Here is a 23,451-nt window from a genome sequence, read left to right as displayed (position 1 = left end):
CAGGTCAAAGAAATGTTTAAGCTGACAAAGGTCTCGGAAAGCGAAGCGTGAGTATAAAAACCTAATTCTGGGATTAGCAATTGATTGGCAATATTAGTCAGTTTGATGATTATTTTGGAGATTACAACGATGTTTCTCACCTAAATATTTGTGCAAGTTGCTCTTTATTTTTCTATTTCAATACAAATACCCTATTAGAAAATTCCCATTCATGATTCCCCGAACAAAATTAAAATCGTACAATTTTAATTTTTTCTCAACTTTTTTTTTAACGCAACCACCACACCCACCAATAAAATGCGTAGCCCAATTAGGTACATGTGTTTGTACATACATATATATATACATATTTGGGTACTAATAGTATGGATATGCAATTCATATGACTCCGATTGTAAGCACAAACATTTTGTATATAATAAGTTTAGTTTTGGCACACCCACATATCCGTGCATATATCAAACATATGGCTAGAATCATATCTCTACGACAAGCCAGCACAATTCAACAGTGATTGAGCAAGAACAAAATTTTTAATGTACAAATGTATGTATACATATACAACGTTAGATAAATACCCTGCAAAAAATTCGGTTAGTCTAGGATGAATCCGGGATGAGTCGCAAAGGAGTATGCGACCAATGCCAGTTTTGATCTCTTTGTGTGAATTCAAATATTCCCTTTTGTATGAGCATGTCCTTTTCATACTAGTTATACCCATTTATACCCGAAAGGAAGTTTTAGGACCAATCCCCTTTCATTACTGCAAGACCTGGAAGGGTTCTCCCTTCCTCCAAGTCTCAAAAGGGGGACCGCAAACTATCTGTCTGGTCGGCAAGCATCGGTGCAATTCAAGAACATAACATCTAAACAAAGAAGAATTAACCAAGGGGTACCACAGGGTGGCGTCTTAACCCCACTTCTATTTAACTTCTACATATAGAAGCTACCTTCACCACCAGAAGGAGTCACTATCGTTTTCTACGCCGATGACTGCACAATAATGACCAAAGGCCCAGGCCCACACATCAATGAGCTTTGTAATTAGATAAACGGCTATCTCCCTAATGTCTCCAGTTTCACGAATCCTATCATTGTCACCGACCAAATCATCGTGGACGCGCCAAATATCGACCATTTTGAACATCCACGTCGATAGCATTACGCTACCGACTGTCTTACACCCAAAAATCTTGAGTGTGACGTTCGATCAAGATCTATATTTTGGAGAGCATGCAACCGCAATGGTTCATAAAATCCAAAGCCGTAATAAAATCCTCAAATCTCTTGCCGGCAGCACTTGGGGTAAAGACAAAGAAACGCTCATTACCACCTACAATGGAATTGGCCGGCCGATTCCATTCTACGCGTCCCCGACATGGTCGCCAAGCTTAAAGGTTACTCACTGGAAGAGCCTGCCAAAATACGGCCCTCAGAACCGCTGCGGGCTGTCTTCTTATGTCCCCAGAATACCACCTATACAATGAAGCGAGAGTACTCCCCATTATGGAGAGAAATGAAATGCTGAACAAAGAGTTTCTGTTGTTTACCCAACATACATCTGATTGATGAGGCTACACCTCCTAGGAGCTTAAGGGGTCATCTCCGTAAGCATTATGAGGAAATACTGCACCCGAGAACACAGCCGTACGAAGCAAAGAAGAACAAAAACAGGTCCTCAGTGATATCCATAAACGGGCGTCGGATCTCTATGCCGGGAATTGCCTGGCGAATACAGTTCTCAAAGAAAAATACCCAGAACTCGCAGAAGAGGACTGCACTCTTCCTAGGGAAAAGCGCGTCACTCTAGCTCAACTTCTATCTGGGTACTGTGACAGGTTAAACTCTACCTATCCAGAATCAACCCCGGCATACAAAATATATGTCCTGCTTGCAATATGTCCCTACATGACATCAACCATCTCTTCAATTTTAATGTGGAACCAACGCCTCTAACATCCCTCTGACTACTCTCTTTTCGGTTCAATAAGGTCTCAAATAGGGTCCAGTCGCATTTTTAACCTCAATGGTAGTAGAATAAAACTTAAAGATTTAATCCATTTTAAAATAAAACAATAATAAAAATTGTTTTAGTTTCATTTCCGTTTTATATTTAAATAACTAAGCAAGTTAAAAAATTCAGCCTTCTATAATTGGTATTTTATTCAGGTAACGTATGGTGAATGAATCTAAACAAAGTATGAAATGATATTTGTTTTATTTAACGTTAATTTATTTTAATATCTAGATATATAAGATAAGTTATAAATAATTAATTGCTCCATTACGGCTTACTTTTCGTATTTTTTCCGGCAATTTCCTCATTGATTCTTGAATTCCTTTTGTATCGATGTTTTTAAGCTCCTTTTTGATTTTATTAACTAAACAAGTAGTGTTTGATAGAGTATCCTTCCCCATAAAAAACACGCCTTTTCAAATTTGCCCAAAAAGTTTCAATTGGTCTCAGCTGAGGAACGTTTTGGGGGTTGTACTCTTTGGGTACAATTCGATTTTGCGGCTAAGTAACTCCCTTAGCGTGCTTTTTGCATAACGTGAAGATGCCAGATCCGGCCAGAACACTACCTTGCCCCTTTTTTGGTTGTAATTAATAAATTTTTGAAGTTCCGGAATGCATTTCTCTGTATAGATCTGAGCAGAAACGGCTAAGCCACCCTTGAAAAATACGGGCTCACTTATCCCACGCTCACTGATTGGTAGCCACAACAAAACTTTCCCTGGAAATTTAGTTTTTTACTTCACTTTGTCGGAAGCTTTTCGTTTTCTGTACTTGAAGTAATACTTTGGCTGCCATTCGTTGCCTTCCACTGTGAAGTAGCTCTCATCCTCCATAACGCATTTGTAAGTTGAAGATGTGGTAAAATATTTTTGCGAAAATATCCGCAACCTGGATTTAATAGTTTTGTGCTTTTTTCTGTAGTAGCTGGTTTCGATTTTCTTATTTTAAATTGTATCTTCATAGCTGCCAAATTATGTAGTATTCTTATCAATTTGGTATTTTTGTCCAAACTGTCGGAACGATTTTGCTTTGCGCCCCACTGTATCTTTTTTCAACTTGGCACGTACTTTACTGTCTTGTAAATAACACTTTTTGCCGAAGCTTTTTTTTAAATATGCTTTTATTATCTCTGAACAGATTGATAGTCTTATGGTGAAATATTATATTTGTGCCTTTGTCAGGATTATTTTCACAAAATTTCCAAATTAATACGCGCCGCTGAAACTCGTTCAAAGCTATTTTGACTACTAATGGTACTTTTTACGCGAAGATGTCACGGTGATGTCCCGTTATTTTTATGCATTGAAATTTGTTTTTAAAATATTAGGGCTACTTAGTTTTTGTGTTCACAAGTTGTGTTCGGATGTCATTCACCATATTTTACTACATTAATGCTACTAATTTTTCTTAAATAATTCGATTCAATCACCTGTAACCTTTTTATTTTACATATTTCGTTGCGGTTTTTTTTATGTTTCTTAAAATGGGCTACATAAATTTGGAACTGACTAATTCCAACAGTACCCGAAAGGTACTAAAGGGGATCAATTATGCCCAAATGTAGACAAAAGAGATTGATCTCCAAGACCAATCTTTTTAGGGATAAAACGCACGATTTTTTGCAGGGTATGTTAGTGTTCTACTAATGAAGACCACCCACAAAACTGTTACGCCCACATATCAACGTCCAAGTCACTGATTAACTATCAAACAAATGATAAAACTAAAAAATCTAGCGCAACTGCGATATACAATTAATATAAAAAGTATCTAAATAACGATCATGAAAAGGCAATCGAAAAACTACATTAGAGTTATCAATGGTATGTGTTGTAAATATGTTGTACAAATGTTCATTGATTCGCACATATGTACATATGAAAATATTTATGGATCCACTGCATTGCCAGGGCCTATGAAAATTTAAAATTCTACCCCTTACGTTGCATTCAATTGTCCACAAATTTATTACAATGCATTGTGCGACTGTTTTTATTGCAATTTATTGTTGTAGTTCTTTGTCACTTTCGCTTTGTTTTGCAATTAATTACGAGCAAAAGTTAAAAAGTTATAACTCGCAAAAAATTCGTGGCTTTTAAATACTACAAGTCCCTACGAAAATTGAATATGGTTCTGTGGAGCTCTGTTGGCACTCTTGGCAACTCTGAACCGCCAAACCGTTTCGGTTCAAGTGGCTCAACCCTTTGAATCACAGTTACGAAAGTACCTTAGGATTGAATCCCTTCTCGTCATAAAACAAGTTGGTCCCGTGCCGCCACTTTGTAGAAAGAGTTAAAAGGAGCACGACGCAAATTGGACGAGAAGCTCGGCCTTAAATCTCTTCGGAGGTTATCGCGCCTTACATTTTTTTTTTGTTTTTTTTTTTTTGTTTTAATGTCCAGCCTCAACTAGATGGATTGGCGGCATGCATGTTAAATTGTCCAAAGACTACTTCATACTGAGTGCTCCATGAGGTAACGAAATCAATGGACAGGGCCACGCCGTATATAATGGTAATGTCACCTCGGCCGTGGACGCGGTTTATCAATCAGCCGCTCAGGCGACGAGCGACCTGTCAAACTTAATGGATACGCAGTTGACTATGCACTCGTCATAAGCTGAAAATGCCTTTAAGTAATTAGCTCTTCCTCTCATGCGTTTCGGGATATATGTATATACCTGGGTAACCGATGTCGGGTTGAGCGCCAACGCGGAGAGCACGAATATGGTAAAGGTACGATTTTTGAATTGACCTAACCTAGGAGAGGTGACCCTACAGCTGAAACCTTGTACAAACTATCAAGGAATCATTATATACAGTAAGTTGTCGTGGAAGCTCAAAGTGGAGCAGATAGTAAGAAGACCCCTGCGACAATGCATGCATGTTGAAAGAATGCTGGGATGTACGATGAGCCCATTGCCCTCTCACTCTCTCGTTACGGTCAATACAAGTATTACACTATACTATGTAGTCCTTGTTTTGTTAACGGCCATAAAAATAAAAGGGAGAGGGTTGAATTTACGACCTCCGAGCAGAAGTGGTCGAAGGTTAAAACAGCATTTAAATGAAGCAGAAAGTTTATCCAAATTCCACGGTTAAAGCAGTCGCATGAAGTGGTAGATAAGTCTTCACTCGATATGGATAAGTTCATTATTAGCTCCACACAGGTAACCTTGACTTCGATTGCGATCACTTCGCTCTCTATAGAGCTTGAAAGAGACCTTTGGCAAATGCTATATGGTCAGCAGATACATAAGAGGGAGAAGGTCAATAAAGCTCACTTAGTACGTCACTTTACCCGAAGTAAAGCGAAACGCGGTCCGAGATGTGGGATGAGCACACTTAGATAGCTCTTTATTAGATGTTGATGGTTGTTTCATGTTGTTGCTATTAATTTGTAACTTGGTTATTACTCTTTGTCCAGTAGTTGTCCCTGAAAGGTGCGTTAAAAACGAACCCTGCTGATGCACTTAGTGCCTTAGTGGGAATACCTCTTTTCCCTATCCTAATAGAGAAAAGGCAACACTTGCCGAACTAAGACTTCAAAATATCTCTAAGCTAAAGATCAGAAACAAGGCAGGGCATAAGGGACAAAATAAGAAAAGTCATAGAAAAGTCCATACTGCAAATACATGATGCGATGGCCCCTACGCTAGGAATCTCAAGGAAATTTTTTGGTGACCATTGTGGAAAAACTTTTTGGGAAACAGGGAATCCATATACCGGCCCTGACTCACAGGTTTGGTTAACTGATGCATTAAAATTTGATGACGGGAAATCGGGAGCTGACATCTGCGAAGAACTTAAAAAAGTCGATACCGATGGGATGCTACCCCTTTATTTTTCAGGCAGAAATCCATGCAACAGAAGTTTTAGGTATAGGAAGTCTACGCAGAGGCTTATCATCGAAGAGATCCACATATGTCAGACATCTAGGCAGCCTTACATGCCTTACAGTCGTACACAATTTCTCCTAAGCTAGCTGATGAATGCACTGGAGTCCTGTATGATCTAAGAGCCAAAAACACGGTTTTGTTAGGATTGGTTGTGGTGCATCAGGGACACGCGTGTTATGAAGTATTAGGCTACCTAGCCAAGCAGTGTGCTATAACAGCAATCTATAGTCCGGAGCTCTTCTGTGTCTTGTAGATTACTGTGTTTGCTGACCGAAGTTGCCTTAAAGTAACACGAGTCCTCTGGTAGACAACGTTAAGCTTCAGGAATAGCTGAACTTCTCTGACGGTCATAAAAGCTGAAGGCAGAGCCCACTCATCAGTAAAAAGTCTCATGCGACTTAATTAACAACATATTTGAGTTTCATACCCACTTATCAACACTTACGTTACCATCCACAAAACATATCCACTTTTGAGAGAAACAATAAGTTCCACCACAACATAGAGTAGATATGTACAAGGGCGTATTCAGCCTTTCACAAAAGGGACACCCCAGTTTTTTTCAGATTCAAGTATAACGTATTTATAAGTACATATAAAGAGTAATGACGTCTAGATAAAAGCGAAGGCTGCTTTATAGACCCAGCTGTGGGCTCTAGCAGCCCGTTATAATTTTTAATTTAGTGTAATTCTGCTTATTCGCAACCTTCTACAAACGTTCGAATCACTAAACTGTTGAATAAATAATTCCACTATTCAATAATGCAAAACGGCCTTTATTAAAGTACTTCACAATAACACTTCTACTTCTCGACAGATAGCGTGCTTAAATCAAACTGATTGGTGATTCTCAGCTTTACCTCCTTTTATACTCTGCGATTTCCTCGTTCGCATACTTCTAGGCGTTTCTAGAATTTATTTAGCTTAGTTACCAGCTATAAAATTACCAGCTATAACTACAGATGCACGTTATAGCTTCTCATATGCGCGTGTGTATGTGAGTGATACTTCCACAGATGATTGCCCACTTTTGGGAGTATCTGGGATATGTATATGCATGTGTTTGTGCGTTGCTCTCCGCTGCTTGTATGGACATATGTATAGACATAATGATTGATTTGTTGATGTGCATACAAGCACTGCTTAGTATTGGCTTAGAGATGATAGTATCCCTTAGTGTTGCTAATATTCGTCACAATATCTACCATGTCTAGGATTTGGTAATTCAAAATTTTGTTGTATTAGATATATTAATTTAATAGTCAGTACAAGGTGTAATTACTTTAGAAATGTGATCCCCCAAGTGATTTTCAGATTCAACAAAATTGTATGTTTCCACATACTTTATTTAGTTACAGAGATGTATTTTAAATTGCATTGCTCATTCTCTGAGTATTAGAAAGCAGCTGTTTTAATTATTCACGTATAAACGATGCTTATCGATATTTTCAGAGATGCACAGTATCCGGTGCGTTTATGCACCTTATCAGTCTTATTGTTATTCAAAGTTATTTATCATTTTAGTTACTTTATTAGTCAGAATAGATAAGTATTATGTATGTGTATGTACTTATTGATAAATTTATGTAAATAAATATTACTAAGCTCATAATTTAAAAAAAGGAGAGGAACTAAAAACCTTTTATGTTGTTGATGTTTAACTTTCAGTTTTGTGTTTTTAGTTCCCTCCTGCATACGCCCTTGGATATTTACATGCTACTAACAACGTCAACATAGCGCCGTACGCTCGGTTAACAACCACTTTCCGATGCTTTTGTTTGCTGAAGCAACCAGCCGGCATATAGAGATACATAGAGCTCGCAGATATCAGATACAATCCAAACTAAACAAATGCCAAGTAAACTGAGTATATGTGCGTCTGAGCATAACAGCCAAAACGCTGTGTAGTTTTGAAGGTGCTTACGGTGTATTTGTTTGAAGTGGTGTGTGGTGTCATCTGCTAGCTCACAAGCTTTTGTGGTTGTTTAGGCACCGGTGCCAGCATTGACGCGGTGGCGGGTTGGTTGCGAAACTTTCCGGCCATAGCTTGTTGGCTACGCTCAGTTGTTTTTTAGAATCCACATGGTGCGGTCGTGTGAAACGGATAACAGTGGGTTTTAAAATTTCAGAAATTTGGAAGTTGAAGTTTTTAATGAAGAAAGAAAGATAAAAATTGAAATACAAAAACAATAAATTTGTAGTAGAATGTGTAAAATAAACTTTACAAGTTGCACGTGCATGTGCAAGGGAATGTAGCTGCATTGTTGTTGCTTTGTCTGTCATAAAATTAAGAATTAAAATACACAATAAAAAAGCAACAACACAAACACAAAAATTATCTAATTGGTGAGCTTTGTGCGCTGCAGGCAACGGACAGGCAGGCAGAGTTCACAATTGTCGAAGTGAATACGATAACTAAAATTGACAAACAACAACAAAAAGTAAACAAACAAAAATAATACTAAAACAACAAAAAAAAAAAGGCAGACGAAACGCAACGCAGCGCAGCGCATGGAAACAGGGCACAAAAAACCGGCGAAGGCTGAGTTTGAGCGAGTGAAGCGCATTTTTGTGCTTTAAATTTCAGACAAGAATTAAAAAATAATAATTAAAAAAAAAACAAAAAAATTTGTTTTAAAACGCTTAGAAATATAGCGATACGGAAATGCGTATTGTGGTGTGTTTGCTTAAAATATATACACAAATTCTTGTGTTAATGTGTAAAAGCGCTGAAGTCAAAATATTACAAATCGTTAAAATTTGCCAAAAATTTGCTTAAAAAAGCAACAAAAAATTTTAAAATAAATAAACAAAGAAAAAGCAAGTAGATAACATTGATTATTTGTGTTCTGTATTTTATAATTATCAGCTAGAATATCAACAACAAAGTGTTTGTGTGTGCGCGGCAAAAGTGTAGAGAAAAAACTGAGTGATAAAGCAGAACAACGTGAAAAGCAGAAGGAAAAAAAGCCAAAAAACGAGTGCAAAAGAAAAAAGCGTTACAAAATAACAAAAACAATAAATTTTTAAATAAAACAACAAAAGTAAATGTGTTTAGAATTGAATGAGTAAGTGTGCGCCGTAATTGCGTAAAAAACTAATTGTTGAATTTTTTTTTATATAATAATTTGTTGAATTTTGCCGGTACTTGCTTTCGTAAAAATGCTTGCGTAGTGATTGATGGTGAAATTAAAGGTAATTGTGTAGTTTAGGGGCCCCACCCTAAAATTGGGCCTTTTTTTTGAGTGATGATTTGAGATTAATACAATTTGATATTCACGAATTAGTGAAAAAATTTTTTCTAATTTCTCTAATTAATATGCAATTAGGTAATAAAAATACAGAAAATACACTAATCACTTGATTCGTTGTTGAAGAAAAACACCTGATGGTGAAGAGTGCTGCCAGATGAGCAATAATAGAAATTAACTGAACAAGAAATTACTTGCTTTTCTCAAGTCATCTGCGTAGAACACCCTTAGCCGATCAAACATCGGCTGCGCCATGCACAGTAATTCTGCGTAGAACACCTTTCTGCTTATAAAAAATAACCCTGGGCTACGCCATGCCAAGTCCGGGTGTGTGGTATAACCGTGGCTACCGCCGCAGGGTGTATACACAGAAGGACATCACCAGTCCAGGGTTATTTTTTATAAGCGCGGCCGAAGCCCGCCTATGAGGGAAAGGTGTTCTACGCAGAATTACTGTGCATGTTTAGTTAAACCTTTTTTGAAAAAAATAAAATTTAAGTATTTTGTCACTAACACATTTTTTCGACTTATTATTCGATTTATGACAAGTTAGCAATCATTTTCCCATAAAAACATAATTTTATTATAGAAATTTCTTCTAAATATACATAGATGTTTTATATATCAAACAAAACCTTGTTTTATTACCTGCTTGAGCTGGCAACACTGTTCGTTTTCATATGTTTTCATTTGGACAGAAATTTTTTGCAATATTTGTGTTGATATTTTATAAGTAAATTAGTGAAATTTAACATAATTTTTTCGTTCATTCCTGCAAGTTGGATTTTGTTAACATACCAAATATAAAAAGTAAAGTGATGTGTGCGCTTAAAAGATTGTAAACATGCGGGAACAATAGGTATCACACAAACCTGCTTTTCGCCGATAACTTTTGAACGGGTGAAAAAAGTTAACTTCCGCTTCCGGATTCTTAATCTAGACGTAAATGCGCGTCTTTTGATACCTCACTCGAAAATCTTGGCACAAATTTAGGGTGGGGCCCCTAAACTTCACTACTACCAAATTAAGCAATAAATAAGTAACACCGATTGGCGGCCACCACACCGTATGGGCCTACCACACCGTATGCCCTGGGTTCAAACCCCGTGCAAAGCAACATCAAAATTTAAAAAATAAGGTTTTTCAATTAGAAGAAAATTTTTCAAAGCGGGGTCGCCCCTCGGCAGTGTCTGGCAAGTGCTCCGGGTGTATTTCTGCCATGAAAAGCTCTCAGTGAAAACTCATCTGCCTTGCAGATGCCGTTCGGAGTCGGCATAAAACATGTAGGTCCCGTCCGGCCAATTTGTAGAGAAAATCAAGAGGAGCATGACGCAAATTGGAAGAGAAGATCGGCCTTAGATCTCTTCGGAAGTTATCGCGCCTTACATTTATTTTATTTATTTAAGTAACACCGATTGTTTTTATACCTTTCACGAACATGAAATGGTATATTAACTTTGGTCCGATGTTTGTAACGTTGAGAAATATAGAAGATAGACTCACCATTAAGTATACCGAATTGAGCAGCGCGACGAACTGTGGTGATATAGCCATGTCCGTCTGTCCGTCCGTCTGTCTGTTTGAACGCAAACTAGTCCCTCAAATTTTGAAATATCTCAATGAAATTTGGCACAAGGATGTATTTTTGTATTATATTAGATATTTGTCGGATCCGGTAGGATCGGACCACTATAACATATATCTCCCATACAACCGATCGTTCAGATAAGACGATTTTGGCCATTCCTGCCGCTATTTAAAAAGTATAAACGTGAAACTCGGTGATATATATTCTAATATACCATAGAAGATATCCTGAAAAAATCACTTCGATCGGAGCTATATATAGTATATATCCCATACAACCGATCGTTCAGATAGAATGATTTTTAGCAATTTCTCCCTTAATTTCCAATATAAAAACGTTAAACTTGGTGATATTTATTCTAATATATCATAGAAGATTTCATAAAACAATCATTTCCATCGGAGCTATATATAATATATATCCCATACAACCGATCGTTCAGATAGAAAGATTTTTAGCCATTTCTCCCTTAATTTCCAATATAAATACGTTACATTTGGTGATATTTATTCTAATATATCATAGAAGATATCCTGAAAAAATCACTTCGATCGGAGCTATATATAGTATATATCCCATACAACCGATCGTTCAGATAGAATGATTTTTAGCAATTTCTCCCTTAATTTCCAATATAAAAACGTTAAACTTGGTGATATTTATTCTAATATATCATAGAAGATTTCATAAAACAATCATTTCCATCGGAACTATATATAATATATATCCCATACAACCGATCGGTCAGATAGAAAGATTTTTGGCCATTTCTCCCTTAGTTTCTAATATAAAAACGTGAAACTTGGTGATATATATTCTAATATATCATAGAAAATTTCCTGTAAAAATCATTTCTATCGGAGCTATATATAACATATATCCCATACAACCGATCGTTCAGATAAGGAGGTTTTTTGCCATTTTTTATTTTATATTTTTCTTAAAAATCGTTTAGGTATGTAGATCTGTTCACTATATATTTCTTATCTTATACATCCGATTATTCGGAGATTACGAACGGCACAGCCGAAGACAGTCCCGTCCTTACTTGTTTTTTTTTAATTTTGATATGAACTCATATTTAGCTGCTGATGAAAATTTTTAAGAATTAATGAGCTTAACACCGATAAATGATAATTGTTATTCAATTATTATTTTTGGTTTTACTGGGAAAAACTGAAAAGAAGAAAACATTTACTGGCATATTGCGGTTGTACCATTTCGAAACCGCCACGTCATCGTCGTCAGGCAATTTCGTAATGTTTATTTATTGCAACAGGTTGTACCGGGAATCGAACCGCGGTCAAACTGCTGAAATCACAATCGCCTAACCATTGTGTGGTATTTGCTTTCTTGGCTTATTTAAATTTTATCCCATTTTCACGTTCTCGCACAATTTGAGACATTCTGTCTCTATATTAATTTGTACTAGGCGTGCTTTTTGTTATTGGCATTGTACCACTCCTCTTCACTACAGAAGATTGTTTGTGTACTATATTTAAACTCGTGCTCAGTTAATATAGTTATATGTTGGTATTTTTAATGGTGTGTTCAATTTTACTTAAGATTTTTAAGAATGAGAGATGAAAATTTAATGTGAATAAAATGAAATCATCAAATAAAATAGTAAGAAATAAAATTAAAGGAATCAAAATTAAAAACAGAAAAAATGCTTCAGTAAAATAAACAGCTAAATAAAATTTTAATGGACCCTATTTTAGGCAGAATGTTTTGAAAACTAAAATAAACAAACAAACTCATCATCATCAACAGTTGGCACTTAGCCACCTAAGCGATTTTCGCCGTTTCGTAACAAGTCACGCCAGGTATCTCTGTTTCGCGATAACTGACGCCAATTTGGAGCAGCAAGGTAGGTGAAATCAACCTTCACCTTCCTCTCCCAACTCAGTGGACGTCTCATCCTTCCTCAGCATCCAAACTGCGGTGTAGACTGAAATAATTTCTTGGCCGGAGCGTCTTCATTCATTCGCATAACATGAGCTAGCCAGCGAAACTTTGGGTTTTTTATTCGCTGCACTATCGTCATATCAGCGTGAAGCTCTAACGAGCTCATCATTATACCTCCTACCATACTCCAAGAACCATGTCATCTTCCCTCGTCACCGTTCATGATTCGGAGGCATACATCAGGAAAGGTATGATAAGGGCTTGTAGAGCGTAATTTTTGTTCGTCGTGAGAGTACTTTACTTTTCCATTGCCTACTCAGTCCAGGGTAGCACTTGTTGGATATGGTCATTCTCCGTTTAATTTTAAACTGACAAATAGACGAAATCCTTCACAGTCTCGAACTTATATTCCAAAACAGTGACGTGGGTGCCAAGGCACGAATGTGCCGATTCTTTCATGGATGACAACAATTATTTTGTCTTGTCCGCATTTACCGCAACACCCTTTTTTTGGCCTCTTTTCTAATACATCTTGACCGAAGCCTCGTTTGGTTTAGAATGGCTCGGAGAGGTCTTTCTCCGTCCTTACGGGGCTGGTGGTGTTGCTCAACGTTATCTGGCAGAGCCCTTATAGCTTTGCAGAGAACTTAAACTCCGACATTACAGCATACAAGCGACGCTAGATAGATCCTTATACCCGATATTAAGCAGGCTGACTTCGCGGTAATTGGCGCAGCTTGCGGGATCGCTTTTCTTTTGGATTAGGCAGAGAACACCTAAATTCCAATTAGGAGGCAGCCGCCCATCGGACCATATTTTACATAAGTAGCAGTTGATGCAAGTCATTTACCAACACTTCGCCTCCTTGTTTGAATTCGGCCGGCGTCCAGTGGCGCCTTGTAATTTTTTAGCTAGGATATTTCCATCCTAACTTCGGTTGTATGTCGGAATGTGTTTTCCATCATCGGCGATTAGGGTATCGACATCCTTTTCTCCCTAGATTGCTAGCAATGGGGAGAAGTGTTGCCTCCGCAACTTAAGTCTTTATGCCAGTTAAAAGGTCGCCACTACCATCAGCCAGCATTTAAAGCTAATACAAATTAATAGTTCATATTTGTAAAAAATGTAATAAAAGTAACAGAAAAAAGTTATATTCATTTAAAGCTATTACATTCCTTGAATTACATTGATCTTTTAGAAATTTACAAAGGCTGCCATACATGAAGTGGCGAAGTTCCTTCTGTAGAAACAATTTATTGAACAGTACGATAGCTGAGGGTGTGTAATCCGCCTTCGGTAGACCAGGGGTGCGAAAGGAATAAGAAATTAGATCTCATTCCTACTTCCAAAAGTTATATTCATTTAAAGCTATTTCATTCCTTGAATTAGGTACATTGATCTTTTAGAAATTTACAAAGAGTGCCATACATGAAGTGGCGAAGTTCCTTCTGTAGAAACAATTTATTGAACAGTACGATAGCTGAGGGTGTGGAATCCGCCTTCGGTATACCAGGGGTGCGAAAGGAATAAGAAATTAGATCTCATTCCTACTTTTCAACCGCGATTTAACAACTGAGTGCTGTTGGCACAATTGTGGCTGCCAACTGTCCCAGTTCAGAAAAGGGCATTAAGCGCATTTTTTTGACGGGTCCCTTCCCTTCCGCGATTAGTGTACTTATGGAGAAGGCTTACTTTTGAACTATCAATAGGGCTAGGAAAGGCTGCATGTATGGGCATCACGGAAGTTTGTCGTCTGTTTGCCACGGCGTGCGTGGATCGAGCTTAAAACTTGCTTCGAACTGGCTTAAATATACTCCTTGCATCGGAACAGGCCGCGCGAAAAGTCATGCGATCTAGGTGCTGAAAATATACTGAGCGAAGGATTAAAATTTTGCAACCCCTCCAATTCTCTAAAGAGTTGTACGTTTTAAGATTCCCGACCTATTGCAGTTTGTTTTAGGACATTTTGTAAATCACCCCAGGACTGAAAAAAGATGCCAAGCACCGGCAAAAGGCCCAATCTGTGCAGCTTGCTGATAAAAGTTAACAAGTATTCTTGTCGCTTGATATTCTTCTCTTTTGAAATCGAACCCCACACCCATGTAAAGCAGCCGTAAATCCCAAAAATAAACCCACACACAAATATTTATACATTCCTAGATATGCTATTCAAGAACATTGACACAAAAGCAATAGTCGTCGGGCAAGTACACAGTAGAATGATATTGAATTGCTCAATAAAGGCGATAAATCAAAGCTGGCTTACATTTACATTAAACGTTTAAGATTTGGACGTTTACGAAGTTCTTTTATTTTATTTACATAAGAACCAGTTTTGCACAGTTGCAGTCCACCTACTTAGGCAAATATGCATGACTGAGCTGGTGATGAAGGCGTTACAAAGAAGTTGAGTAAGAAGGAGATATAAACAAAGAGGTAGAGAAATGTATGTAGTGCGTTATGCACTTGCGAAGCAAATATTAATAATTTTGAATGTAATCGCATAACTGAAGTAATTGGCTTGTCAGGGACTTACTGTATTTGCAAAAAAATCACAGTGATTTCAAAGTCATAGCTACATGTATCGTTAATCCACTAAAGTGTTAGAGGTGTCAGTAATAAAGGTCACACCAAAAAATCACAGTGATTTCAAAGTCATAGCTGCAAGTATTTTTGAAGGTTAGAAATCATCGATTATCTCATGATCAACTAAAGTGTTAGACGTGTCACTAATTACGGTCACGGCAAAAAATCACAGTGATTTCAAAGTCATAGCTGCAAGTATAGTTTAAAGTTCACTTAAACCGCTAAAATACTTAACTACAAGATAGAACTGTTTTCTTTTTCTATATTGCTGCAATATATACCAAACTACTCAAAATCAAATTTATTACAAACTTACTTGAAGTAGTAGATTCTTATCAACCGAAACTAAAACATATTTCTGCCCCCCTGCGTTACTTTTTTCATACAGGTTAATCGTCTTCTGCAATCGAATGCATTTAAATTAGAGCACCTCATTAAACAAGAAAAGAGAAAAAAAATTTAATAATGAAAATAGCTACGCGCAACAAGAAATCACAGGGCAATTCGGCGCCATAACGCTGAAATGGGGCAAGTCGACGTGATAATGTGAATAGTAAAGTAAGCATATAAAATGCAATTAAACTAAAATGCAATAAAGGAGTTAAATAAATAAAAAAATTAAAACGTTAATAAGTTTACATTAATATTTATAATAAAAGAAATCAAAAAAGCACTCCATCTCAATAGAGAGCTTGAAAAGGCCAGTCAAGAAATAAATATAAAAAAAAACTGCTGGAGCTTTAGAGGAGAAAAAAAAATTTAAATAAAGAAAGCGTTTTGGTGCGCGCTTTATCATACGAAGGCCAAATCAACCTCGCTAAGACTAGATTAGTCCTGCTTATTGAGCTCGTGGTCGAACAGAATCTTACAGAGGCCATAGTTATACATAACTGGTCATTTTTGGGAAGGATGTGGGAAGGATCAGCTATACAATTTCTTTTAACATGGCCCAGTGTCTAGGCATCCATACAAGGTTCACACTGAAGTGCAATGCCATCTTATTAAGATTTTCGAATGCCCTTAGCCTCAGGTGTCTAACATTTCCGCTTGATAAACGCGACACAAAATAAAATAATATAAAATAAAATTTAAATATAATTAAATACAATAAAATAAAATTAACAAGATTAAACAAAATATAATTAAATAAAAAAATAAATTGAAGTAAAATAAAACAAATAAAATAAAATAAAAACATTGTAAAATTTGATAAAATAAATTAAACTAAAATAAAACAAGGTAAAATAAAATGAAAGCAAAAAATAAAATAGCAATACGAATGAAATTTAAATTAAAAATAAAATAAATAAAAACATAACAAACTTAGATCGCGGGTTCGAGCTCTCGAACAAACGAAATTAAATCAAATATAGCAAAATAAAATAGAATCAAAGAAAATATAACAAACTAAGTTAAAAGAAAGATAAAAAATTTGTAAATAAAATTAAAAGAATTTAATTAAATAAAATTATTAAAATTAAATAATAAAAATAAAATAAGATAAACAAGATAAAATTAATTACAAATAGAATAAAATAGAATAACACAATATAAAATAAAATAAAACTAAATAAAATAAAGTAAATAAATAATTTTCTTGCCGGCTTGAGGTCCAGTCTTGTATACAAACAGACGGACAGTACAAAACTCCGAGTTGAGCAATGAAGACGCGTAAAATAATGTATGTAAACAATGTTTTTATGAATGTTTGTTTTGATGTCAATTGTTATTTTATTTTATTTATTTTGTGTTTCTTTATATTGTTATAGTCAATCCTGAAGACGGTTAAAGTAGGTAACCGAAATATATTGAAAAAACTCTACAAGTTTTGAATTTTTATTTACAAAATTGGACCTCAAGTCGGCAAAAAATTATTTATTTCAAAAGGAAAGGCGCCTAAAACTTATAATAAAATAAAGTAAAATAAAATAAAATAAAATAAAATAAAAGAAAATAAATTTAAAACAAAACTAAAAATAATAACCAAAGAAACGTAAAATCAAATGAAGCAAAACAAAATAAAATCAAACAAAAAATTTTAAATAAAAAAGCAAATTTAAATAAAATCAAATAAATTAATACATAACAAAATAAAACAAAATCAAAGAAAATAATATAAAATACCGAAGATAAAATAAAATAAAACAATATAAAATGACATAAAATAAAATGAAAATGAATAAAAAAAGTAAAACAAAATAAAATAAAAAATATAAAATAAAATAAAAGAAAATAAATTTAAAGCAAAATTAAAAATAAAAACCAAAAAAATTAAGCAAAACAAAATAAAATCAAGCAAAATCAAAAAAAAAATTAAAAAAAAAGCAAAACTAAATAAAATAACCAAAAAATGTAAAATAAAATAAAGCAAATTTAAATAAAATCAAATAAATTAAGACAACAAAATAAAATGAAATGTAGCAAAATAAAATAAAACCAAAGAAAATAATATAAAATACCTAAGATAAAATAAAATAAAATAAAATAGGATAAGTAAACTATAAAAATTTGTGAAAATAAAAACCACTGAATTTTATTAACAAAATTTGTCTCGTTTGTAGTTATTACAAAATTTATGAAAATTTGAAATTAATCAAACTCCAAGAAAAGCAAACATAATTAATTTCATTTAAGGTTCGAATTCGAGCTCAAGGCATATGACAATAATTTTTATGATAATTATTATTTTTTTACTTTTTAAGTTTTCTATAATTGAAAAAAATACTTTTTAATTTTGATTTAGGGGATAGACAATTTTCCACACACCTGCCATAGCTGCGCAGATAGATCCATTTCGAAAGTTGCAAAGTCTTTATCATCAGCACGCTTTAGATTCACTGCGCTAACCATTTAGCTACACAGCGTTGGTTTGTTTTGACAAAAAAAAAATAAATAATTATCATAAAAATTACTTTCATAGCACTTGAGCTCGAATTCGAGCCTGGAGTGCTTTATCTTAAAACAAAAATAAATTGAATTAAATTAAAATAGTTGGAATTCGTTTAAGCAAAATTAAATTTGGTGTACAAAATGATCTTTGCAGTTCGTAAAACTCATATTTAATTTTTTTAAATTTAATTTTTATTTCCATTCAATGAGTCACTCAAACCGCATTTAAGTTGTTTTTTTTTTTTTTTTTTTTTAACTACGATCCAGTTATAAGCATATTACCGGCAAATATCAATAAACTCAATGTTACTCCGCAAATAAAAAAAAAACACCATAAAAGGAAAATATCATTAAAGTGTTTTAATTTTACAAAATTTTATAACAAGTGTGTGTAAAAATATTGAATGAGCAATTGCAGAGGAAAATACGCCGTTAGCCATAAAACTTAATTAAATTTTTTTTGTAATATACAAAAATTAGTTTTTCCAAGTATGCACTTGTAAGTATGCCACTAAATACTAGTACAAAATATGTATATCATGATATCTACATAGAATTGTAATATAGTAGTTAGTAGCACATTCAATATCGTATTTTCTATGCATTATTATTATTTTTTTGCTTCAGGCATTTATTGTTCAAGCAAAAGAAATTAATGCGCCTGCATTAGAAAAAAATAAATGAAAAACTAAAAATGCAATACATATTTGCCAGTAATTAATATGTGCATTTTATGGAACCGCCTGTGTATGCTGGTATGCGGCAAATAAAGGCGTAAATGCAATTAGAATGCAAAAAACCCAAAACGGTTAGTATTGCGGTATTAAATTTGAAAAAACGTAAGCATGCATAACTAAGTGTATAGGTAATAGGGGTGGGCAAGCTTTAGGTCGTGTGAAGTCATAAGCAAATTGCAAATGTTATATAATAAGATAGGCAAACAAGAAAAAAACATAAAAATAAATATTAAGGCTGGGTGCGAGTTCGCCTAAATTTTAGGTACCTAAACTAATATTCCACTGGAATTTTCCAGCACTGCAATAATTTAGGTAAAAAGCTGTCAGAAGTGTGAGAGTTAAATTAGGTTGTCAAATTATTTTTTATGCTAGAAAAATGATAAGAAAATTTTACATTATTCCTGTTTGCAATATTTATGCATGCACAGAGTAGGGGTTTACGCCTGTCACTTAATCGGCGGCGGCGGCGGCGTAGGCTCTATTATATACCGGCGGCGTGGCCGGCGCCCCGACAAATTGATCGGCGTAAACCTCTGAATTGAATTGCTGGACTTCAAAGTATCACATTGTCCACAACTAATGAATATGGAAACATATTGCTGACGGCAATGGTATGTTTGACGATCTGGAACAATATCATTAACTTGGTTTGTTTATATGTATTTAAGGAAATCGACGTTTCGGCCATTTCGGAAAAATCCGCGGTTTTTGCCTCAAAAACTCGTGGATCGTTCAAAATTTTCGGGAGTAGCTACTTGCAAAGAGAGGGAGAAATACTTTAAATTGTCACACTTTTTTAGCATAGTTTCACCGAAGGAGATGTTCTGGGCTAACTCTAATATCCGTCGTCGGCACGATTTCTTTAAATCATTTGTGGCTACATGCTGGTCACGCACAAAGGCGACTTACGGTTGCTATAAATTATATACTAATAGTCATGACTCGTGGTACAGTTTTAACGATTAGTATCAATGCTGGCTTATTGTTGATTGCGCCAAAGGGCGCCTTCAGTTTTTTCGGCTGTTTTTAAGAGCTACAATTCCCGACGTGCGAATAGTAGCAATCTCGACCACCAGTAGCTACCACGTATCCTGGCATCTACATAATTTAAAGTCTTAAAATGTGGACCAAAATTTGCCGACGTTTATGTTCGATATATTGACCTCAATACTCTTCGTGTCCGGCCTTATTATATAAGAGCTCATTATGAATGACCGCCTTCAGTTTTCAGACTAGTTCGACTATCCCCTACGTAAGTATAACACCCGGTCATTTGTTCCACTGTCTTGAGAAAGCTTTGCTTCACCACTTTAAGTGTGGACACAGCCTAACCTGGTTAAAAAATGTGCCTACGTATTCACATTTGTAACTGAAGCCGTCACGTGTTGGTCATATTTAAGCATGGTTGATAGACTATATCCAATGTGATTCACTCCAAGGGACTAGTTGGGGATAGGGCCGCCAACTTTAGGAAATGTCAAACCGAGAGACTTGGGTGTTGAATGATGAAGTATTTAAAAAATTAAAAAATAAAAGTATTTAGTTCAGCAAAAAAAGTGATTTTGCAAACCCTTCTCATACGTGTTGAAGATATATGCAACTTAAGTGTGAGCTGAGAATCATTTCAAAGGAGAATTTAAACCACTGGAGCATACTAGGGGATTTTGCATCACTGATTTCGCTTATTCTTTCAGCCAATCGGGATATAAAATTTGGCACCTTTTTCGGGTAACTTGATTTTTTAACAACTTGAGGACAATTTGAAAACATGTTCGACTTAGGACATTATTTAAATTCATTGTACTTACATTTTTTGAAAAAAATGTTTAAATTTATTATTTAATTTTTTGTAAATGTTTTGTTTTAATAACTTGATGAATTCGGTGATGCGAAATCCGTGTTAAGCCGGCATTGAAAGTGCCTGTTTTCTCAAATAACTGTTGAACGGTTAGAAAGTGTTATATTTCGCAATTGGATTTTTATAACTGGTAGTGATGCGCATCCCTTGATACCCCTTTCGAACGTATCGTACCAATTTTCGAGATGAACAATATATGGCCTAGACAGTTTTAAGAGAGTAGAAAATATAGTAACGCGCCGAACGCCGCCGCCGCCGCGCCGATATTTTTGACATTCGGCGGCGGCGTTCAAAAAACGTCTCTAGCACAGAGCAGGGAGCACTACGGTCCATGACAGGTAAATAACCTCTAGATAGAAAACAGCAGCAGTTCCGGGGAAGTTGGCCCCATTTTTACCAGCTGGTGGAAAGGAACGTCTACCACGATATTGCTTACACTCGGCATGCGAACTATATCTCACTAACACTCTAGGTCCACATGGCTGGTCATTGTGAGAAGATTGTGATGCGCGCTTGATCCTCATTGTGCAGTCTTCTAAATCCAGAATCCACCAGAAACCATTTAGAGACTCCGCCAACAGCACCACACTATGTTGGATGCCCAGTCACCACACTTTTGGATTTATGATCGGCTGATCTATATATAAATAACCCAGTTGAATAATTCGCTCACCTTTTACGGCCAAACTATATTTTAAAGTATAAATAGTTATATATGTATTTATCGATAGGTCTTCTCAAGAAGCACTGCAGATCATTAAACAAATTAAATATTAAGTTGAATATAGCTCCAAAATATTAACTTAAAATTGGCACCACCACCAACGCCAAACACGTATTAAAACTATGCCAATGTTTACACTCAAATTACAAACGCAACATGTGTTTGATGTTGTTGTGTTGAGAAACAAGCAGGCCTAACGCAAACGAACTCAGATTTGATCTCGCGAGCAAATGTAGGAAGAGTGTGTACATACATAGTTGTTTTGTTCCAAGTATAGCGGGAGAGTCAACAAACATATTTACTCATGTGTGAATTTCTTTGCTGATATTCAAAGTGTTTACAAACGCAAACGAGAATGTTTAAGTTGGAGTATTTATTCGTTTTGTTGGTGGCAACAAGTTTGTGGAACAGGGAATCCTTGACTCAGACGTCTGGTTCATGTATGGATCAAAATTCGATGACGGAAGAGGGAGCTGGCATCTAAAGGCCGAACTTCAAGAAATCGACACCAATGGGATGCTACCCCACCATACTTCAGGCAGAAATCCATGCAATAGATGTCTGAGGAGAGGATCATCCTCGAAGAGCATCTATCAACAATATGTCGGACAGCCAGGCGGCCCTGCGTGCCTTGCAATCCTACACAGTTACATCTAAGGTACTGGATGACTGCACTAAAATCCGTAATGACCTGGGAGCCAAAAGCAAGGTTTTATTAGGACGGGTTCCCAGACATAAGGGAAATGAGGGTAATGGACATGCAGATTACCCAGCAAATCTGGGTGCTATGGCAGCATTCTATGGGCCAGAGCTCTTTTGTGGACTCACAAAAGCGCACACCAGGGAAACCATAAGTAACTGGGACACAAAACAATTCAGACGTCACTGGATTGACTGCCAAGGGCAAATACAGGCCAAATTGTATATAATTTCGTCAACGAAAGTATCAGCCAAACTCATTTATCTAAGCAGGGATGACCTAAGAACTCTCAGTGGGTACTATACGGGACACTGTGGTCTACGATCACCTAAGTAAGTTAAATCTATCCGATACTCAAATTTGTCGTTTCTGTGAGCTGGAGGATCAAACGCCGGTTCACGTTCTGTGCTAATGCGGCGCTCTGGCAAGGCAGAAACTCTCCCATCTAGGTGGTGTGACTCTTAGTCCCCATGTGATATGGAGTAAAAAGCCTGAAGAGGTACTGAGATACATCAAAAGCCTCCACATATAAAATTAGGCTGAAAGGTCATGCACAATAGATCTGCACAAAGGTTGCAGTGCTTCCAGGCCTAATAATAATAATAATAATAATAATAAAATAACTTTGTGTACTACTTTGTAGGCTTATAAAATAAAATAAAATAAACTGAAATAATATACATGGAAAGGGGAGGAAAAGGAAATAAAGTAAAGGTAGGGAAAGGGAAGGTAAGGAAAGGAAAAAGGAGGAAAATTAAATTAAAGTAAATGCAAGGAAAGAAAAGAAAGAAGAATAGAAAGAAACGAAACGAATGAAAGGAAAGTAAAGGAAGGGAAAGAAGAGAAGAAGTGAGGAGCGAAAAATAAAGGAATGGTCAGGGAAGGAAATAAAATCAGATGAAAGGAAAGCAAGGGAAGAGAAATTAAGGAAAATTAAAGTTCTATATTGGTTGGTTTTCAACCGCTGGGCGAAGTTTAGTATAAATAGAAAAAAATCAAAAAATGGAATACAATAAATAATATTTCACAAAGTTAAAACAGTACAAAAATTTACAAAAGGAATTGGGTGCAATGTCGACTGCCCATCTCTGCTATGCATATGTATATAAGCAACTACTAATAGCAATGGACAATTGAATGACACTCGCTTGCAATTATAGCGGTTAATATTCAATAAAATTTTAATGAATTATAACAGTTTTCGCTAAAATATAATATGTAACTGTTAACCATATGGAAGAATAAATATGAATATATTTTTAGGTATTTTGTACTACATTTATACAATTAATTATT

At 35.6% G+C, this 23,451-nt stretch overlaps 2 protein-coding genes across 13 annotated transcripts in view; one reads left to right on the top strand and one right to left on the bottom strand.

Moving 5' to 3' along the window:
• The window catches only part of LOC137249703 (protein brown-like), a 77,197-nt gene extending 55,653 nt beyond the window's left edge, over nt 1–21,544 (bottom strand). Inside the window, exon 1 of the mRNA XM_067781460.1 lies at nt 21,405–21,544. The gene's annotated coding sequence lies outside the window, so the exon portion shown is untranslated. The remainder of the gene's footprint in view (nt 1–21,404) is intronic.
• spri (sprint) overlaps nt 1–23,451 on the top strand; it is a 1,202,745-nt gene that overhangs the window by 755,741 nt on the left and 423,553 nt on the right. Inside the window, exons 1-2 of one of the 12 annotated variants that reach the window (XM_067781456.1) lie at nt 7,953–8,982; nt 18,477–18,635. The exons of 6 other annotated variants lie outside the window; for them this stretch is intronic. In XM_067781456.1, the coding sequence (XP_067637557.1) occupies nt 18,628–18,635 (8 nt within the window). In that variant the 5' untranslated portion in view covers nt 7,953–8,982; nt 18,477–18,627. 5 more of the 12 variants (XM_067781454.1, XM_067781452.1, XM_067781453.1 and 2 more) reach the window with 5 other exon arrangements.

The sequence above is a fragment of the Eurosta solidaginis genome, chromosome 4 (assembly GCF_040869045.1).
Source record: "Eurosta solidaginis isolate ZX-2024a chromosome 4, ASM4086904v1, whole genome shotgun sequence".
Lineage (NCBI taxonomy): Eukaryota > Metazoa > Arthropoda > Insecta > Diptera > Tephritidae > Eurosta > Eurosta solidaginis.
The sequence above is the reverse complement of the archived record's forward strand: the minus strand, read 5'-3'. Positions and strand labels throughout refer to the sequence as shown.